We start from the raw sequence: 22,132 nt of genomic DNA, 5'->3' as shown, positions 1-22,132 counted from the left end.
GGGGGGAAAAGAGATGGTGGTGATGGAGGAGGGCACTTGTGGGGAAGAGCACTGGGTGTTGTATGGAAACCAATTTGACAATAAACTATTAAAAAAAAAAAAAGAAAAGAAATGGCAGAAAAGCCCAAGTGTAGCAAATAAGAACAGTAATATCTATAGCCAGCTTCTTTCACACACAAATACCCAAAAGAGAAGTTTACAAAGAAACTAACACTGCAAATTTTGTGAAACTTATGTTTAACTAAAAAAGAATCTAAAACCATATATACCTATGTCAATTCCTCTTCGTAGAGTACTTTTGTCAGAGTCCTGATGACCAATCAGATCTTCTACCCAATGAATATAGTTGAGTCTCAAGGGAACTGTAGGAATCAGTCTTTCCAGTGGAATATCAATACAAAGTCCAAAATCCTCCTTTAGAAGAGTACAAGTCAGAGCTCTGACTGCTTCAGGGTCTTTAAAATTAAGACTGAGGGATGGAAAAAAGAAAGAAAACTGATTAGTAAGATTCACTATGCTATACAAGCTCTATGTCAGCCACACAATACCAAACACTCATTTGAATTTTCTAGATCACATATCAACAGCAATGTGGAACATTTCGCACAGTGGCATATATACATGAGTGCTTAATGCAGTCACAGTATATAAAAGGCAGTACTAAGTTTCCACCGAAAGCACTGCAGTTTTATACAAGGAGCATGGAGGACAAGAGCGCCTGTGTTCCATTCCTGCCTGATTCTCTCCTTACTTAGTTACCTGACTTTGGATAAGTTATTTATTTCACCTCTATGAGACTGTTTCCTCAGCTGTAAAATGGTGATAATAGCACCTGTATCACAGTTTTGCTGTGAGATAATCTGAGAAAAGTAGTTAGCATCATCCCCAGTACGCAGTCACTATTGTATAAACCCTAGTCTAATTATTATTAAATCATTTGACATTAGCACTTTTTGAAAACCATATTTAAAAGTAGAAATTAGTATAAATTGCTTGATAATGAAAAGAGGATAAGAGGGGCGCCTGGGTGTCTCAGTCAACTGAGTGTCCAACTCTTGACTTCGGCTCAGGTCATGATCTCACGGTTCGTGAGTTCGAGCCCTGCATCGGGCTCCGTGCTGACAGCTCAGAGCCTGGAGCCTGCTTGACATTCTGTGTCTCCCTCTCTCTCTGCCCACCCCCCTACATGCTCTGTTTCTGTCTCAATAGTAATAAAAACATTAAAAAAATTTTTTTAATTAGAAAAAATAATAAATACAGGAAAGGCAGATAACAGAGACTCCTCATATACTTAATTGGTGTTCCTGAATTATTCAAGATAGGCCCCTACCCCCACAAGAACATTCACTGAGCCCTTAGAAAAACCAATTCAGAATTAGCAATATCAACACATATATCAAAAAAGTTATTAGACTCTAAGGATTAAGAGAAAAAATCCTTTTTACATTTTGGCAAAAGATAAATCTTCACCTACTAGGGGGAGAAGGGCAACAGGGTAAAAAGAAAAACTGGCTTCAGGGAGCAGCTTGCTGGTACAGTTGGTGGAACATGTGACTCTTGATCTCAGGATTCTTTTTTTTTTTAATGTTTTATTTATTTTTGAGAGAGAGAGAGAGAGAGAAAGCGTAAACAGGGGAGGAGCAGAGAAAGAGGGAAACACAGAATCCAAAGCAGGCTCTAGGCTCTGAACTGTCAGCACAGAGCCCAATGTGGGGCTCGAACCCACAAACCATGAGATCGTCACCTGAGCCGAAGTTGGACGCTTAATCGACTGAGCCACCCAGGCGCCCGTCCTGACGGATTCTTAAATTCAAGCCCACACTGGACGTAGAGATTACTTAAAAGTAAAATCTTTAGTCTGAGTGGCTTAGTTGGTTAAAAGTCCGACTCTTGGTTTTGGGTCAGGTCATGATCTCATGGTTTGTGAGTTTGAGTCCTGTGTCAGGCTTCGTGCTATGGGTGCAAAGCCTGCTTGGGATTCTCTCTCTCCCTCTCTCAAAAATAAATAAATAGGGGCACCTGGGTGGCTCAGCCCGTTAAGCATCCAACTTCTCACAGTTCATGAGTTTGAGCCCTACACTGGTGTCTCTGCTGTCAGTACAGAGCCTGCTTCAGATCCTTTATCTTCCTCTCTCTCTGCCCCTCACTTGCTTACATGTTTTCTCTTTCTGTCTCTTTCTCTCTCAATAAATATTTAAGGGGCGCCTGGGTGGCTCAGTCGGTTAGGCCTCCGACTTCGGCTCAGGTCATGATATCACAGTTCATGGGTTCGAGCCCCACATCGGGCTCTATGCTGACAGCTCGGAGTCTGGAGCCTGCTTCGAATTCTGTGTCTCCCTCTCTCTGCCCCTCCCCGCTCATGCTCTGAATCTCTCTGTCTCAAAAATAAATAAAACATTCAAAAAATTAAAAAAAACTTTTTTTTTAAAACAATAAAACCTTTTTTTAAAAAAAGTTTATTTACTTGGCGGTGGGGGGCAGCAAGAGCACAGAAGGGGCAGAGAGAGGAGAGAGAATCCCAAGCAAACTCTGTACTGACTCCGCAGAGCCCGATAGGAGCTCAAACTCACAAACTGAAAGATCATGACCTAAGCCAAAACCAAGAATCAGATGCTTAACTGACTGAACCACCCAGGTGCCCCAAAATAATATCTTAAAAAAAAAGAAAAAAAAAGGACTGGCTTCAGACTTCACACAACAGCTCCATTTAACAGCAGAAAACAAAAGGACACAGATTACAAAGCCCTTAGAGAAAAGGAATATTATGCAACAATTTTATATTCCACAAAATAGCATTTCAAATATAGTAACAGACAAACCTTTTTGAGCATATAAGAACTGAAGGAACATAGTTCCATGATCCCTTTGTGGAAAAAAAAAAAAAAGAAAAAAATCCCTAATGGAAAAGTTCAACCAACAAACTATAGCAAGACTAGCAGTGCACAGTGAAGCTATTTTAACTAGAGAACTAAGATTAAAATACCCGTGAACTGTGGCTACACAACAGGATATAAATGTTTGTAAACCATAATAGTGTACACACAACTAAAATTAAGGAGAAATGAAAAAGGAAGAGGTAATTAAGTACATTATTTCCTCAACATGGGTCAAAAGATTTCATCCAAAACTGATTAAGTACAGAGGGATATAAATATACAGTTAAGAATAAACACTTAAAAAAAAAAGAATATAAAAACTAGAAAAATTCAGAGAATTAATCAAATAAAATCAAGTGGTAAAGAAAAGGGAGATGAAAACCAGATCACACAGGGTAAAGAAAAAAAAAGAAGTGATCAAAATAAAGCATAATATAAAATAAATGTAAATGACCAACTCTATCATAACACTCTCAAGTTAGATCACAAAGACAAAACCAATAAGCATTGCTATGAACAAAGGCTATGCTAAAACATAGTGATCCAGGGGCACCCAAGTGGCTCATTTGGTTAAACGTCTGACTTCAGCTCGGGCCACTATCTCACAGTTCATGAGTTCAAGCCCCGGGTCAGGCTCTGTACTGATAGCTCGGTCTCCCTCTCTCTCTCTACCCTTCCCTAGCTTGCACCCTATCTCTTTCTCAAAAATACACAAACATTAAAAACAAAACAAAACAGGTGCTCCTGGGTGGCTCAGTTGGTTAAGCTTCCGACTTCAGCTCAGGTCATGAGCTGCGAAGTTTGTGGGTTCAAGCCCTGCATCAGGCTCTTTGCTGACAGCTTGGAGCCTGGAGCCTGCTTCAGATTCTGTGTCTCCCTCTCTCTGCCCCTCCCCCTCTCATATTCTGTCTCTCAAAAATAAACAAATATTTAAAAAAATAAAAAACAAAACAAAAAAAACATAGTGATCAAAGACTGAAAATAAAAATTGAAGCAAAAGTATGCATCAACTGTAAGTAAAAGAGAAAACAGCAGGTATTACCTTACACTAGATCACTATCAATTTTGAAGTGGGATAAAAAGCACTGAATGAGAAGCAGCAGCAACTGTGCAGGAACCATCAGAAATACAAAATGCTCGAGGCAAAGTCGGGAGGATAGTTCATTTCTACTCCACCCCCACTGCCTTTAAAGTAACTCTACCCCAACTCAGGGCTCGACCTGACAACCCGAAGATCAAAAGTCTGCATACTTTGCTGACGGAGCCAGCGAGGCATCTCAGGAGGATAATAATTTCAAAAGTAATTACTCCTTCACATTTATGTGGGGATTGGTGAGCTTTTAAAGACCAGGTTTACAAAACAGTGGAAGTAGAAGTTTATTGTATATATGCAAGCAATAAAAAAGCTCATTAAAATATATTACGCTTATTGAAAGGTGATTAAGTCTATTCCTAGACATCTAAATAGATATATATTAGTTTTGTCTTTTTTGGGGGCTGATAAAAGAGAATTAGTCTATGAGCAAGCAATGATGAACACATTTCTGCTTCACTCAATCACAGAGCAACTGCCTCAAGCAATTTTCACATTTAAAAAAAATATGGGGGCTCTGGGCTGGCTCAGATAGTAGACCATGCAACTCTTGATTTCAGGGCTGTGAGTTCAAGCCCTGAACTGGGTGCAGATATATACAGATTACTTAAAAAAAAAAATTAATTAATTAATAAAGAACTTCCATTACCTTTGTATTTCTTCAAATAAAGGCAGTACAATCTCAGGATCAACATGTTAAATGATGTAGCATAAAAAAACAGGGGTATTAAATTTATAAAAACTTTACTTTTAATTCTAATAATATTGTATTTTACTCCTGTGAAATCCATCAAGTGTGTGAAAAGATGGGCCAACTCCATTTCCTCCAGTGACAGAGGAATGAGAATCAAACTTTTACACATGGGTGGGGCACCTGCGTGGCTCAGTTAAGCGTCCAATTTTGGCTCAGGTCATGAATCTCAGTTTGTGATCTCTGTGCTGGCAGCTCACAGCCTGGAGCCTGCTTCAGATTAAGTGTCTCCCTCTCTCTCTGCCCCTCCACTCTCGAGCTCTGTCTCTCTCTCAAAGATAAATAAACCTTAAAAAACGTTTTTAAATATTTTTACAAATGGAAAAGACATTCACATTAACATTCTTTATAACAGCAGCCCAATCTAGTAAGCTTCACTGCTGAACACACAAATTATATCCCAATATAATGTCTATAGTTCAAAGCCTTAAAATCTGAAATGTAAAATTTCAAAATTTTTCCATCAAAGAAACTTAATAGCCTAGATACCTTATAAAATATACCTGGGGGGCACCTGGGTGGCTCAGTCGGTTAAGCGTCCAACTTCAGCTCAGGTCATGATCTCATGGTTTGTGGGTTCGAGCCCCACATTGGGCTCTGTGCTGATAGCTCAGAGCCTAGAGCCTGTTTCAGATTCTGTCTCTCCCTCTCTCTCAGCCTCAAAAACAAATAAACATTAAAAAAAATAAAAAAAATATATATACCTGGAACCGGGGCATCTGGGTGGCTGGGTCGGTTAAGTCCAACTTCAGCTCAGGTCATGATCTCATGAATCATATGAGTTCGAGTCCTGCATCGGGCTCTGTGCTGACAGCTCAATGCATGAAGCCTGCTTTGGATTCTGTGTCTCCCTCTCTCTGCTCCTCACCCTTGTCCTCTCTCTCTCTCTCTCTCTCTCTCAAAAGTAAATAAACATTAATAAAACTTTTTTAATAAACATGGAACAGTATTACCTTGAATAGTATTAACAGAAGTGAAGGACATCCTGACATAATTACTATCCTACAACTTCTGAGTTTTAGTTTGCACCAGCACTTTGAATAAAATTATGAAAATCAGGGATTACAAACTCATTTACAAGGTGCTACTCAAAATGCCAGTCCCTAAGAAGATATGCAACTTGTGCATGCCTGTTAATCAGTATACTGAAGAAGTCATTCAACCTAAGTAATGTCTGCTGAACAGACATGTAGCACAAAGTGCTTATGTAGACAGTAACAAATAGTTGTGGCTGAGCAGCTAGTTCAAGAACCACACTTTTTTTTAATGTTTATTTATTTTTGAGAGAGAGAGAGAGAGAGAGAGAGACAGAGTACAAGCAGCGGAGGGTCAGAGAGAGAGGGGGCGAGACAGAATCTGAAGCAGGCTCCAGGCTCTGAACAGTCAGCACAGAGCCCAATGTGGGGCTCGAACTCACAAACCATGAGATCATCACCTGAGCCGAAGCCGGACACTTAACCAACTGAGCCACTCAGGCGCCCCAATAACCACACTCTTAGCAGCATTAAACCAGATGACACAAATGATCACTTCAAAGGGTTATGATCACCTTACAGTTCCAGGTAATTAATGTCCAGTAACTCACTGCCAGTCCAGTTTTGCCAGATCTCTAAAATTTTCAAAGGAAACCAACAACCCATAATCTTACATAAAACTTCCCTGATTCTTAAAATCTATGTGGACAATGAACAACTGCAAGCCTTACACACTCACAGGCTGGCAGGTTGTACCCCATACTGTAAACAGTGGAATTATTTTTAAAAAGCTGGGATACTTGGTTACCTTATACTGTTAATGGTTTTTGGTGTTTTCTTTTTTTGAGAGAGAGGGAGGGAGGGAGAGAGTACGAGTGGGAGAGAGACACAGAATCGGAAGCAGGACTGGCGCTGACAGCAGCCAGCCTGACATGGGGCCAAACCCACGAACTGCATGATCATGACCTGAGTTGAAGTCAGATGCTCAACTGACTGAACCACCCAGGGGACCCCACCCTATACTTTTAAAGATGAAGTATTGGGGCGCCTGGGTGGCTCAGTCGGTTAAGCCTCCGGCTTTGGCTCAGGTCAGATCTCACGTTCGTGGGTTCAAGCCCCGCGTCAGGCTCTGTGCTGACAGCTAGCTCAGGGCCTGGAGCCTGCTTCTGGTTCTGTGTCTCCTTCTCTCTCTGCCCCTTCTCTCTCATGCTCTGACTCTCTGTATCAAAAATAAATAAAACATTAAAAAAATTTTTTTAATGATACATTTTATAGTTTGTGAATGGTATCTCAAATTTTTAAAAAGTTAAAGAGAAGAAGCCAGGTGACAGAGATTAAGTCATTAGGGAAAAAGAAAACCACACTAAGGCTCCTGAGATGAGAGGAGGGTATTCCATCCAAAGGACAGAGCTGATTAAAATACAGTAATAATAATAGTAATAGAATCATGAATACCAACATTTGTTGTGCAAAACCAAAAGCAGACCCATGGTCTTTTGTTGTGTTTTCCACCAATTCATAGTTATCCACAACTGATTAAAAAAATTTTTTAGGGTTGCCTGGGTGGCTCAGTTAAGCATCCAACATTATGATCACATTCTTTTATAAAAAAACAAAATCCAAACAAAAAAGATCCCATGTGTGTATATGCATAGAAAACTCTGGAAGGGTAAAAGCTATTTCTGGATTTGGGAATGATGGGTGGGTGAGAAGATTAGAGTCATATTTTTCTTTTATCTAATACATTTTACATAAAGTCACCTTCATAGTAGTGTTTTCTAACTATATTCAAAATGCTTATAATGTGAAGTGCGGGATAAGAAAGAAAGTCCAATTATCATATCTGTATCAAAATTACAAATACAAAAATTACTATATATGGTAAGGACAAAGACTTAGAAAGGAACATAAAGTCCTTTCATCTGGGGGTGTAAGAACTGTGACTTTTATTTTATGTTTGCAACATTACCATCATAAATGTAGTTAGGAAGGATATATTTCTGTAATTTTTTCCATTAAGGGTTCTATAATGTCTATATAATTAAAAAAAAAACAGGGGTGCCTGAGTGGCTCAGTCAGTTGAGCATCTTGACTTCACCTCAGGTTATGATCTCCCAGTTTGTGGGTTTGAGCCCCGAGTCGGGCTCTGTGCAGACAGCTCAGAGCCTGGAGACTGCTTCGGATTCTGTGTCTCTGTCTCTCTCTTGTCCCTCTGCTGCTTGCTTGCTCTCTCTCTCCCTCTCTCCCACACACAAATAAACAGTAAAAACATTTTTTAATAAAAAATAAAAAAACAAAATCCCCTTTTCAAAAAAAGGGAAACAAGTCCATGGTTCCAGAATACTTCTCAATGGAGGAGGGACATGTCTGTTGGAAACCACGCCAGGAGTATTTCCCACGGTGGCAGCAATCACCAAGAGACTACTACTGCTGAAGCATTAATTACATAGCTTCAGGAAACACTCGGAGCGAGGGAAACAGCATTATAATTAATGTTTTATTAGTGCCTTCAAACAGAGTTGTTGTTTATATCAACAATTCTTGTTATTAAAAAATATACATATATTCACCTTGATGGACTGGAGCATATAATTTATTAATAAACGACCTCCTAATCACCAAAATGTACAAGTCATCAAGCAGAGGTTAGTCTAATTAAAGAAACTGAAAAAAACAACAAAGCTGATTCTTACACTTTGTTAGCAAGACAAGTGTTTATTCTCTTACTTCTAAGAAAACACAGACACTAACTTGAGGGTTAGAAATCCTTTTGTAGGACAAAGTCTAGTCATCCAGCTTTACTGGTTAAATATTTAGGTCACTGTAGCACCCTGGGACATTTAAAAGTCCTGAACACAGGAAAGATCTTTTTCATTCTCATTTCTGAGATCACAAGAACTAAAATTAGCTCACACATGGAAATTAGCAATTTATTCGGTCAGCCTTTGTTGTTTGTTTAACACATCCAGCTTCACAAAACAACCTATTGTCAACAGGCCCATGTCCGATTTCCCCAGAATGACTCCTGCTCTGCTACTGAGGAATACAGTATTATCATTATATAATGATGGAGTTTGGAAGGATACATTCTGGGATCCACGGTTAAAATAACATCCTTCTAACACTGTAGAGACCGAACCTCATGTAACACAACAACAAAGGCTAAAGCCTCCCAACCTAATTTCTAACACTGGTTTCTATTCATTCGATCTTCACCAAGGGGTTAAAAACGTACAGTCATAAAGTATGACAAAACCTTCAATGCTAGGTCTCTGGTTTAAAAACAAATCAGTTCAGTGTCACATTCTAACCAAACTCAACTGACAGGGCTCAACTCAGTTGCATATCCCCATGGGGCTGGTTACTGTGAAAAAGTACAAACTAAAATCTCATTGCAAAGGTCAGACATGATTACAATAAGGCAGTGATGGATGCAGGGAAGAAAAACAGAAAGGGAGATGACACAAGCAATCCTAGTCACCTTATCAATTACACCATGCATAGCAATAAGGGTACCTATCATTTGTTAAGTGTCTATGTGTCACTTTACATTCATTTCACTAACCCTTTGGGGGCACCTGGGTGGCTCGGTTGGTTAAACATGATCACCAACCCTACAAGTACCAAAATATGTCCTTTCATGCGTGTGTTCTTTATTTTGTTTTAAACTTTTTTTTTGAGAGAGAGAGAGACAGACAGCATGAGCAGGGGAGGGTCAGAGAGAGGGAGACACAGAATCCAAAGACAAGCTCCAGGTTCTGAGCTAGCTGTCAGCACAGAGCCTGACGTGGGGCTCGAACCCACAAACCGTGAGATCATAACCTGAGCTGAAGCTGGATGCTTAGCCGACTGAGCCAGCCAGGTGCCCCTCCATGTGTTCTTTAGATGAGGAAATTCAGTCTCAGTAAAGTTAATTATCTAAAACCTTCAGAGCTGCTAAGTGACACCCTCAAGACTGGTCCTTAGGATGACTGACTCAGAAATCTCTCTCTCTCAATTCCACACACACCTGCTGAAGCGCTGAGCAAATGTGGGGTGCCTCACTGACTCAGTCAGTAACTCTTAATCTTGGGGTCATGAGTCGAGCTCTTCATGGGATGTAGAGATTACTTAAATACATAAAATTTTTAAAAGTGGGCATTCATGTTTATAGGTTAAAAAATTCAAAACAGGGGTGCCTGGGTGGCTCAGTCGGTTAAGCCTCCGACTTCAGCTCAGGCCAGATCTCACGTTCGTGGGTTCGAGCCCCGCGTCGGGCTCTGTGCTGACGGCTAGCTCAGAGCCTGGAGCCTGCTTCTGGTTCTGTGTCTCCTTCTCTCTCTGCACCCCCCTCCTCATGCTATGTCTCTCATTGTAATAAAATAAATAAAACATTAAGAAAAAATTTAAAAAAAATTTCAAAACAGAGGCACCTGGGTGGCTCAGTTGGTTAAGTGTCCAACTTCAGCTCAGGTCATGATCTTACGTTGGTGAGTTCAAGCCCCACATTGGGCTCACTGCTGTCAGCACAGAGCCTACTTCAGATCCTTTGTCCCTCTCTCTCTACCCCTCCCCCATTTGCACTCTCAAAAATAAAAAAATGTATTTTTCAAAAATTTCAAAACATACAATTAAATCAAATTTATTGATTATATTTAGACTCCTTATCAGCAGTACTTAAAGTTTTTTGGGTCAATGATCCTTTTTAAAAGTGAAGTTCTAAATTATAGGCTAAAGCTTTGAACCCTATCTCCTCAAGAAAAAAAATATACACAAGTTTTTTGGTTTAAGTAAGCTCTATGTCCAGCATGGGGCTTCACCTCATGACCCTGAGATCAATAGTCTAGAGATGAGCCAGAAGAATGTGCCCCCAACTCAAGGACTTTTATCTAATTGTTTCACAGCGTTTGTGAAAGCCCCTAAGGCCATTTCTCTGTTTATTTTTGTCTACTTGGTTAGAAATACAAGGAAAAGTGTCTCCAAATTATGTTAAACACTTTTTAATTTTTCCTTTTTTTTTTTTTAAAGAGAAAAACAGAGCGCATGGCTTGTGAATAGACAGGGGGAGGGAGAGGGAGGGGGAGAGAGGGAGGGAGGGAAAGAGAGAAAGAATGAGTACCTCCAGCAGGGTCCATGCTCAGCATGGAGTCCAAATTGGGGCTTAATCTCATGAACACTGGGATCGTGCCTTGAGCTGAAACGGCATTGGATGCTCAATTGACAGAGTCACCCAGGTGCCCCATGTTAAACATCTTTTCAATAAAAAAGATACTTCCGTGACATTTTTCAAACTGCTACAGTCTTCATTTTTTTAAACTTTTATCAAAAATAATTTTTAATGTGTATTTATTATTGAGAGAGAGAAAGAAAGAGAGAGAGAGAACGAGCAGGGGAGGAACAGAGAGGGAGACACAGAATCCAGAGCAGGCTCCAGGCTCTAAGCTGTCAGCACAGAGCCCAATGTGGAGCTTGAACCCATGAACCGTAAGATAATGACCTGAGGTGAAGTTGGACACTTAACCAACTGAGCCACCCGGGTAACACTCATTTTTTTAATCTTTTTTTTTTTTAACTTTCAATGAAAGTTATTGCTTTTATTAATATTAAGTAGTCCCTGTGTTCCAATTTGATGCTCTCTTGTCTTCGATTTTACTTTTTCTAATTTGGGGGAACTCTCATTTGCCTAGCAAATTTTTGCTCAGCCCTTTTTTTTCATTAATCCATAATTCAAGCAGGTCATTTGTGAGGTGGGTGGGGGAAGGCAAAGGAGGAGGGTGGAGTGGGGGTGGGCAATGGGTTAAACAGGTGATGCATAGGTAGCTTTTCTGCCCATGGGTCTGTCCCTTTGCTTTAATAAAATTACCTACTTGCACCAAAAAACAAAAACAAAAAACAGGTAATGGGTATTAAGGAAGGCACTTGTGATAAGGACCAGGTATGTGTATGTAAATGATAAATCACTAAATTCTACACCTGAAACTAATATTGCACTGTATGTTAACCAGCTGGAATTTAAATATAAACTCAGAGAAAAAATAAGTATGGTACTTGTAAATGGCACAGAGTGAGATGTCACAGAGGAATTACTCTTGTGTGTTCAATAAATATTTTTGAATGTCTATTACTTGCCAGACACCTTTAATCCATTCAGATATGCTGTAATAACAGATCTGTTTGGTTTGCTTTGAGCTGTATTTTTAAAAATACAAATCCTTTTTTTAAATTTTTAAAAATGTTTTATTTATTTTTGATACAGAGAGAGACAGAGCACAGGAGGGGGGAGGGGTAGAGAGAGAGGGAGACACAGACTGGGAAGCAGGCTCTAGGCTCTGAGTTGTCAGCACAGAGCCCGACGCAGGGCTTGAACCCACGAATATGAGATCATGACCTGAGCCAAAGTCAGAGGCTTAATCGACTGAGCCACCCAGGCGCTCCTAAAAATATAAATCTTAAGGCATCTTAAAATCCTCCTCTGGTTCCTCTGTGTCTAAGCAATCAACTTATTTTGCATGCGATGAAAGGCTCTTTGTGACCAGTTCTTTTTCCTCTCATCTTCCTACTCCCCAGCCTGCCATCCTATGTCCACTTCAGTCCCACCTACATGCAATTCTCCAAACTTTCCACACCTTTCACAAAATTTGGTTCTCTGTACTTGGAATTCTTTCCCCCTTCTTCTTTTTAATGTTTATTTCTTTTAGAGACAGCACAAATAGGGGAGGGACAGAGAGAGGGAGATACAGAATCCAAAGCAGGCTTTAGGCTCTGAGCTATCAGCACAGAGCCCGAAGTGGGGCTCAAACTCATGAACTCATGAGATCATGACCTGAGCTGAAGTTGGGACACTTAACCAACTGAGTCACCAAAGCACCCCTCTCTCCCCTTTCAATTGAATCTTCAGGACTCAGTTCAAAGACCCAGGGCCTGCACTACCACCATCCCATAATACCACTTTGTCCTGCTCTTCTGACTTCCATTTTCAACTGCCTACTAAATAACCCTATTTGAATATCCCACAGTCTTCTCAGATTGCATATAACCCAAACTGAAAATCTCCTCTCCCCCAAAATGAGCTCATTCCCCCTTGATCCTTAACTCAATAAACCAGGTACTACTACCTAGCCTCTTGCTAAATTAGAATCCCAAGCACCATACCAGGCTCACACTCCTTAATTTATACCATGTTCTGCTAATTCTATCCATGAATTTCTCTCAAATTCATCAGTGATTTCTATCCCTCCTGCCTCTACCTAAGTTAGGCCACCAATGTCTAAACTGGATTACTGAAACCATTTCCTACTTCCCTATACCTCCGATCTTAATTTCCCCTGCAACCCATCCTCCGCAAGGCTCCTAGCATTCTGTCTAAATACAATTCTGAACATGTTATTCCTCGGGGCACCTGGGTGGCTCAGTCAGTTGAGGTTGAGCGTCTCACTTCGGCTCAGGTCATGATCTCACAGTTCATGGGTTAGAGCTCCGCGTCGGGCTCTGTGCTGACAGCTTAGAGCCTGCAGCCTGCTTCTAATTCTGTGTGTCCCTCTCTCTCTGCCCTCCCCTGCTCATGATCTGTCTCTGTCTCTCAAAAATAAATAAAAGTTAAAAAAAAAATTTTTTTAATGACCATGGTATTCCTCTACTTTTAAACTCTAGTGGATAAGGATGGGGGGGGGGGTAACTCTGAAGATATAAGAACCCTCTACGCATGTCCTTAAAATAAATTCCAAACTCCTAAGTGGGTCTTATAAAGTACTACAAGCACAATCCTCTCCAGACTCATCTGTCCACTACATCGTAGGCACACTCCACTTTCCCAGTTCTCCTATGCGCAGTGCTCTGCACATACCTTTCCCTCTGCCTGTAACACTCTTCTTTCTGGCTAACTCCTAGTCATTCTTCAGCACAGCCATGACACCACTTCTGTTTCAAATCATTCTCTAAATCCCAAAGTCACAGTTGGGTCTCCCTTCTATGTGATTCCACCATACATCCCACAGATTCTGCCACCCCAAAAGCTTGACTATTTATTTGTCCACTTTCTCTACTAGTGTGAACTCCAAATGCGAAGTCACAGTTTTTCTTGTTTATTATGGCTTTCCAAGAATTTAGCACAAAATGGTTAATCAACAGACATTTGTTAAGTAATTAAGTTCAGTGATAGGAATACAGAGGAAATCAAGAATAAAAAAACTGTATCTATCCTAAAGCTACAGGGACAATTAAAACATGGACATATATATGGACATATATAACCACGAAATAAAGATTTAAGCACAATGGTAGAGAGGATCTAAACAAAGAGAAATACTAACTCAATCCCTCTAGGCCATCTCCGGAGTAAGATGCCAAAAATAATTGTTTAGAGCATGCAAAGAAAATACTAGAACTCTTAAATATATTTTTAATTTCTATTTGCATTATGTTGTCTAATGTGCTTAATACAGTAACACAATGGGTTGTACAAGCATTCATATATGGGGTGGTCCTCAACTTTTAACTGAGTAGACAAAAACACCTTAGAAACCATAGTTCTAGGGTATTTGATCTTTACCTTTGTGAATTGTGGAAGGGGGCCCAGGTTGCTTTCAGAATCTGATGGAAACTAAGAATTACCTCCCAGAAAAATGAGCATGAATGTACATATTTTTAAACTTGTATAGGATTTCTAGAGTATCTTGGCCCTCAGGTTAAGTCCTGCCCCTAGGGCTTCCATTTTTAAAGCCACAAGGAGACTTCTAGTAGAAAGATGTCATTAAAATGTCCGGGGGCTCTTTGATCCTATTATTCCTTACTTTCTCTTTTCTCCACAATCCTGCTCCTCATCCTCCCCACAGTTGAATCACCAACCTCTTCCCAAGAAGGCTTGGAACTTCTAGCCTATAACTCCTAGAGAGTTTAAGAATGCAGTGAAATATTCCCTTCTTAAAGGTATAACATACACATTAGTTATTCCCAAACCATCATCGTAATTTTGCTATTTCCCAAAGCATTCATATTATTATTTTCTTAATTTTTAAAAATAAAATTTTAAACAAATTTAACTTTAAATTTAATGACAACCTAAGTTTTAATGTCTATTTTCCTACGTACATCAAAATACACATACACTTAAAATAAGGACTCTAGACCCTCATCAATACCAAGTGCACAATCCCAAGGTTTCTGCACTTACTCTGAAATCTCTGTAGCCTAAGCAATAATTTGGACTTCAAGTTTTCTTAAAGCCAGAAAGAAACTTAAAAATATTTGGTTCTGAGGTGCCTGGGAGGCTCAGTCAGTTGGACCTCTGACTTCAGCTCAGGTCAGATCTCATGTTCATGGGTTCGGGCCCCACATCAGGCTCTGTGCTGACTGACAGCTAGCTCAGAGCCTGGAGCCTGCTTCCAGTTCTGTGTCTCCTTCTCTCTCTGCCCCTCCCCTTCTCATGTTCTGTCTCTCTCTGTATCAAAAATGAATAAAACAGGGGCGCCTGGGTGGCTCAGTCGGTTAAGCCTCCGACTTCGGCTCAGGTCAGATCTCACGTTCGTGGGTTCGAGCCCCACGTCGGGCTCTGTGCTTACAGCTAGCTCAGAGCCTGGAGCCTGCTTCTGGTTCTGTGTCTCCTCCTCTCTCTGACCCTCCCCCTCTCATGTTCTGTCTCTCTCTGTATCAAAAATAAATAAAAAACATTAAAAAAAAAAAAAGTCTGTTTCTAAAAAAAAAAAAAAAAAAGAATAAAACATTAAAAAAAAAAAGTATTTGGTTCAATCCTATAAAAAAAATAAAACCTAGACACATTAAGTGATTTGTCCAACAGCAGATAGGAAATTTAAGAAAAAGTCTAGGATTAGCATTCATGTATACTATCGGTGCAGTATGTGTTCCACTATACTTATGTCCATTCAGACTGCACTAGAATAACACGGTATCAAAAATTCTTCACCTGTTACCTACCTCACTCTTCCATTCAGATTTATCTGAACATGCTGCTTAAAATCTGGATATTTGGATGCCAAATACGCAAAGTCAGGAGGTTTGTCCTTGTATCTATTCCTTGCATGCATTGATTTACTCAGAGCCATCTTTAAAAAGAAAAAAAAAGGAAAAAAGTCAGTATATTTAATTTAAAAAAACCACTAATAGGAAAAAGCTGTGGTCGCCAAGTCAACAGTTATAGCCAACATATTTTTGCTAATCAACTGAGAAAGTAGAAGTTATATTTTTTTAATGTACACAACAAATAAACACATGAAAAGATGCTTAACATCACCATGAATCATTAGGAAATACAAATCAAAACCACAATACCATCTCATACCCATTAGAATGACTATTAAAAAAGAAAAAAAAGGGGCATCTGGGTGGCTCAGTTTGTGAGTTCAAGCCACCACCCTGCTGTGCCCCCTGCACCCCCGTGAGGGGTCTCTGCTGACAGCTTGGAGCCTGAAGCCAGCTTCAGATTCTGTGTCTCCCTCTCTCTCTGACCCTCCTCTGCTCACACACACTCTCTTAAAAAAAAATTTTTTTTTTAATTACAAAAAAAAGAAAATGGGGGCGCCTGGGTGGCTCAGTCGGTTAAGCGTCTGGCTTTGGCTCAGATCACAATCTCAAGGTTCATGGGTTGGAGCCCCGCGTTGGGCTCTGTGCCGACAGGTAGGTCAGTGCCTGGAGACTGGTTCAGATTCTGTGTCTCCCTCTCTCTCTGACCCTCCCCTGCTCATGCTGTATCTCTCTCTTTCTATAAAATAAATAAAAACAGTAAAAAAATAAAAAAAATAAAAATAAAAATGGTTAAAATTGTATATTTTATCACAGTTTGAAAAATGTACACGACATAGGATTTTTTTTCGAACCATGGGAAGAAACTATTCTTCTGAAAGCATCAAAGGAATAGAAGGCAGTATAAGCTACAGCCACGAAGTAATAGAGGTTAGTTTTTACAATATTCTTGTATGGACTGAATATTTGGTAGTACACCATAAAGTCACTAACGTTCCAAAATACACTTTCTATTTTACAAATTTGTCTTGTCATTCCTAGGTAGCCAAAACCATCAACTTTTTTTTCCTTTTTATAATCTGGAAGAAGACAAAATTGTTTGTTTTCATTTGGTTCTAGCTACCTAGGAGTGACAAGACTGCAACGTATGGTGTACGAGCCCGTACTCGAGGGCCTTACCTAGTTTTTCACCATCAGTTCATGTCACACCTTGCTCTTCTTTCTGTCCCTCCACTCTGGTCTTTACACAGTCTATTCCCTTTGTAATGTTCTTTCCTCCTCCTCTTCACCTAGTGAATTCCTACTTATCCTTTTTTTTTTAACTTTTTATTTCTTTCTGAGAGAGCGAGCACAGCCAGTGTGCAGCCAGCATCGGAGTGGGGCGGAGAGCGTGAGAATCCTAAGCAGTTTCCACACTGTCAGCGCAGAGCCTGATGTGAGGCTGCAATTCTCTAACCCAACCATGAGATCATGACCTGAGCGGAAATCAAGAGTCAGACACTTAAATAGACTGAGCCACCCAGGCGCCCCTCCTATTCATTCTTACCCTCACAGTTCAAACATCTCTTCTTCAGGAAAGTTTTTTCTTCCCTAATCTCCCTAGTTAAACCATATCCCCTATTATAAAGTCTCCTGGCAACAACCACCTTTCCTTTGTAGGCTTATTAGAGAAGTAACTTTATATAGCAATGGATCGAACACTCTATTTCAAGTTTTTGACAGCTTTCTACACTGAAAAAAAATTTTTTTTAATTTTTTACTTCAAGTATAATTTGCATACAGTGTTATATTAGTTTCAGCTGTATGATATATTGATTCAACAATTCTATATATTCCTTAGTGCTCATCAAAGTAAGTGTACTCTTAATCCCCTTTATTACACACACACACACACACACACACACACACACACACCTCCCCCTCTGGCAACCGCCAGTTTGTGGTTTGCATTTAAGAGTCTGATTTTAGGGAGGCACCTGGGTGGCTCAGTCTGTTAAGCATCCAAATATTTTTTTAAATGTTTATTTATTTTGAGAGGGAGAGACAGACAGACAGAGCAGGAGTGGAGGGTGAGAACAGAGAGACAGGGAGATACAGAATCCGAAGCAGGCTCCAGGCTCTGAGCTGTCAGCACAGAGCCCAATGTGAGGCTTGAACCCACAAACTGCGAGATCATGACCTGAGCTGGTATCTGTTGCTTAACCCACTGAGCCACCCCGGCGCCCCAAGAGTCCAACTCTTGATTTCAACTCAGGTCATCATCTCATGGGGTCGTGGGGACAGAGCCACAAGTCAGGCTCTGCACTGAGCTGAATGTGGAGCCTGCTTGGGATTCTCTCTGACCCTCCCCTGCAGATGTGCATGCTCTCTCCCTCAAAAATAGAGTCTGTTTTTTGTTCATCTCCCTTTTTTTCTGTTTCTTTAAATTCGACATGAACAAAACCATACAGTACTTGTCTTTCTTTGACTTATTTCACTTAGCATTATGTCATCTAGGTCCATCCATATTGTTGCAAATGGCAAGACTGCATTCTTTTTTTTTTAATGTTTTTATTTATTTTTGAGAGAGAGAGAGAGAGAGGGAGGGAGAGAAACATAGACTCTTAAGCAGGCTCCAGGCTCTGAGGCTGTTCGCACAGAGCCTGATGCAAGGCTGGAACTTGTGAACCACGATGAGACCATGACCTGAGCCCAAGTAGGACGCTTAACTAAGCTACCCAGGCACCCCAAGATTTCATTATTTTTAATGGATGAGTAATATTCCATCATGTATATATACACCCTTTAAAATATATATACTTTTTGGGGGCGCCTGGGTGGCTTAGTCGGTTAAGCGTCCGACTTCAACTCAGGTCATGATCTCAAAGTTTGTTGAGTTCAAGCCCGGCATTGGGCTCTGTGCTGACAGCTCAGATCTGGAGCCTGTTTCAGATTCTATGTCTCCCCTTCTCTCTGCTCCTCCCCTCCTCATGCTCGCTCTCTCTCTGTTTCTCAATAATAAATGTGATAAATAAACAAATAAAAACAAAAATATATACATTTAAAAATTTTTTAGTGTTTGTTTATTTTTGAGAAAAACATGTGCAAGCCAGGGGAGAAGCAGAGAAAGAGGGAGACACAGAATCCGAAGCAGGATCCAGGCTGTCAGCACAGGGCCCAACAGAGGGGCTCAAACCCATGAACCACAAGATCATGACCTGAGCCGAAGCCAGACATTTAACCAACTGAGCCAGGCGCCCCAACTTTCAAACCATTCTAGGCTTTTCCCTCAAAGTTCTTTAATTTACATTTGTCTGTCCTATCCCCCACCTCACCTCCCAGGCTGCAACTATGTCCATCTTATCTTTTACTCTATCCCCCAGCAACTGGCATACAATAAATATTTGTTGAGTGAATGAATAACTCAGAATTTAGGGGAATTAATAGTCACCTGAAAGTTTTTCAGCACACTAAGCTACTATCTTTTGCCTCTAACATTATCATAGAAACTCACTATATACAAGTTTTAATTTCCTAACATTAATATACCCTTACAGACTATCAAAAAAGAGGGGAGCATAAATCCAGGACAAGAACCAGTCCCCATTAAGAAGCTGACTTCAGCTGACTGAGCCAGCACTGGCTCAGTCAGTACAACATGTGACTCTTAATCTTGGGGTGGTAAATTCAAGCCCTATGTTGAGTGTAAAGATTACTTAAAAATAAAAATTTTAAAAAAAGGAAAATGTTTTCCATTCTTGTGATTCTGGCAAGCAACAAAAGAAAAGTACTCTAACAGTAATTTCGAGGGACACTGGTATGTAAGGCTCTGCAACACATTAAGATCCTAAAGACTACATACATGACATACTCTGAACATATATGGAGCAAATTAAGGTACACATATGGCAGATACAATTTATATCCTACATTAATCAACCTGTTTAATTAGGATACATACAGAAAGAATCAATAAAGTCACCTTTTTGCTAACCAACCTCCTAATGTAGGCGATGGGGTCTTAGCTAAATCTATCCTATTCTGGGGCACCTGGGTGGCTCAGTCGGTTAAGCCTCTGACTTCGGCTCAGGTCATGATCTCACGTTCGTGGGTTCAAGCTCCACATCCAGCTCTGTGCTGACAGCTCAGCGCCTGGAGCCTGCTTTACATTCTGTGTCTCCCTCTCTCTCTGCCCCTCCCCGCTCATGCTCTGTCTCTCTCTGTCTCAAAAATAAATAAAACATTAAAAAAAGAAAAATCTATCCTATCTTGAGTATCAACACTTACCTGGAATAAACAGGGTCATTTCCTGCTTCTCTCTAACTTTATCTTTCTCTTCCTGGCTCATTCTTATCTAGTCACTGGCCTCCTTGTTTTTTAATCAAATCTGGCACACTCCTGCCTCAGGGCTTTTGTACTTGGTCTGTATGGACTGTTCTTTCCCGAGAAATACGTACAAACAAGGTACCTCACCTTGCTCAGGGCTTTGATAAAACCTCGCCTTCTCACTGACGCCTTTCCCATTTTTTTAAAAAATTGTTTTTTAAAGTAAGTGCCATACCCAACATGGGGCCTGAATGAACCACCCCAAGATCAAAAGTAACGCCCTATTGACTGAGCTGATGCCTTTCCTTAGTGCAGTGAGTTAACTCCCTTAATAGTCTCAGTACTCTACACAGTACTGCAGACTTACACAGAACTTACCCATCTGATATTCCATATACAGCATTTACTTATTTGTTAAAATCTGCCCTACCAGCAAGCTTCATGAGGAAAAATATTTTGTCTATCTTGTTCACTGTGATATCCCTGCCCCTAAATTAGGGCCTGGGAGAAGAGGCACTACTCTTAAGTACCTGTTGACTGAATACACGGTGAAACTCTCCACTGTCCCAGAACACTGAAACACAGCACTCTCAATCTTTGTAAACAGTCCTCAATTGGACACTCAAAAAGGATCAGCCCTGCTTAGGCCTGGAGCTTTCTCTTGTGGGTTACAGAAAGCCAAAGTAGTACACCCTTGAAACTGAGGCTTCGCTTTTCTTTGATCTTTGCCAACTCCATGCTGTTTCCTTGGTTTCTCCTGACCTTCTTAATAATAACACTCTTAAACTGCCATTTATCTTAACAAAAAAGAGTCTAAATTCCGCGTCGAATTCTAATTTCCGCTTCGAACTTCGAAATTTCTTCTGCATAAATCTCTCCCAGTTCAAACCCAACCTCCGTTTTCTCTCTTCGCCTTCCTTCATAAATTCGACTTTTTTCTCTAGTTCCGCCATTGCCGGTTCTCCATCTCCTTCACTCCTCCCACACTTTCAACTTACCCACTCAGTCTTCCCGCCTCAGTTTCGGATCTCTCTAAACCTTCACAGCCCCTGGGATCTCTCTTACTTCAATCCTAGCCTCCATTCTATACGTCAACTCCTCCCATCCACCCCACCACCATTACCCCGCTGCACGTGCGCGCGCGCGCATCCACCCACCCAAGCCACTCACTCATGTGGGTCTGTGTCCCTAAACCAAAAGTCAGTACCTCACAGGTGCAGAGCCCGGGCGCGCGCGCGCGCGCACACACACACACACACACACACACACACACACACACACACACACCACCCCCCCCACACACAAAACCACCCACCCAGCGGGTCTGTCTCCCCAGGCCCGAAGTCAGAAACTCACCAGCCCAGAACCCGGGAATAAGGAACTCGGGCCGTACAGAGGTTAAATGACCTCGGCAGTCGCCCAAGAGATATTAAATGACTCACCTCTGAAGTCAACGTTTCTTCAAAAAGACCGGGCTGAAATAGGCCTCTAAAACCCTAGAATCTTAAAACCACCCGCAGAGCGAAGCTCCTAGAAACGCAGATGTTACGCTCCAAGCGCGCCGCCATGTTGGGCAGCCACTCAGCCTCGTGATTGGACGAAGTACTCTCGCGCGACCTGTAGCAGAGTCTGAAGAAAAAGAGAGAACTGCCGCGAGACCTGGAGTTTGCAGCTCCTGACACAAGGAAGGGGCGTGGTAGCAAGCGGAGTGTTTTGCGTAAGGGCACCTGCTTTAGAATTTGCTAGAGAACTTGTTTTTTGTTTGTTTGTTAAATGTATATACTTTAAAATGTATCTTTCTGGGTACCACTTCAGATTACTAAATCACTCTTTGAGGTTGGGTAGGAATATGAAAACGGCGGGTGGAGTGGACTTTAGGATTTGATGGCGAGCCGTTAACGTTTATTGTGCAGTAGGTCTCTCTTCATATGCTGCTTCATTTAATCACCACAGATAAACCAGTGGTATGAGAAGGAGTAATCTCATTTACAGCTTCAAAACTGGGGATCAGAAATATTAAGTCGTTTGTTCAACATCTCACACCTGGATGACATCAAGTCCACGTTCTTTGTTTCCTCACCTGCCACTTGAGCTGGAAGCTCTATTAAATGCTTTTCATTTTTCTTTTCAACTTGGTTATAGTAATTTTTACCCTCTGGTAAATAGAGTGGGCATTAGT

The 22,132-nt window shown here is 40.8% G+C and overlaps 1 protein-coding gene across 3 annotated transcripts in view; it reads right to left on the bottom strand.

The window, feature by feature from the left end:
* METTL16 (methyltransferase like 16) overlaps window positions 1-21,522 on the bottom strand; it is a 57,597-nt gene extending 36,075 nt beyond the window's left edge. For 2 of the 3 annotated variants that reach the window (XM_029928718.1, XM_029928720.1), the window contains exons 1-3: window positions 21,396-21,522; window positions 15,604-15,731; window positions 270-469 (exon numbers count right to left, since the gene is read on the bottom strand). In XM_029928718.1, the coding sequence (XP_029784578.1) occupies window positions 270-469; window positions 15,604-15,731 (328 nt within the window). In that variant the 5' untranslated portion in view covers window positions 21,396-21,522. Of the gene's footprint in view, window positions 1-269; window positions 470-15,603; window positions 15,732-20,951; window positions 20,986-21,395 lie in introns of those variants that run through there. The other variant, XM_029928719.1, reaches the window with a different exon arrangement.
* Window positions 21,523-22,132: the final 610 nt, after the last annotated feature.

This window comes from Suricata suricatta, chromosome 17 (genome assembly GCF_006229205.1).
Source record: "Suricata suricatta isolate VVHF042 chromosome 17, meerkat_22Aug2017_6uvM2_HiC, whole genome shotgun sequence".
Taxonomy (NCBI): Eukaryota; Metazoa; Chordata; class Mammalia; order Carnivora; family Herpestidae; genus Suricata; species Suricata suricatta.
Note: the sequence above shows the minus strand (reverse complement) of the source record. Positions and strands in the feature narration are given on the sequence as shown.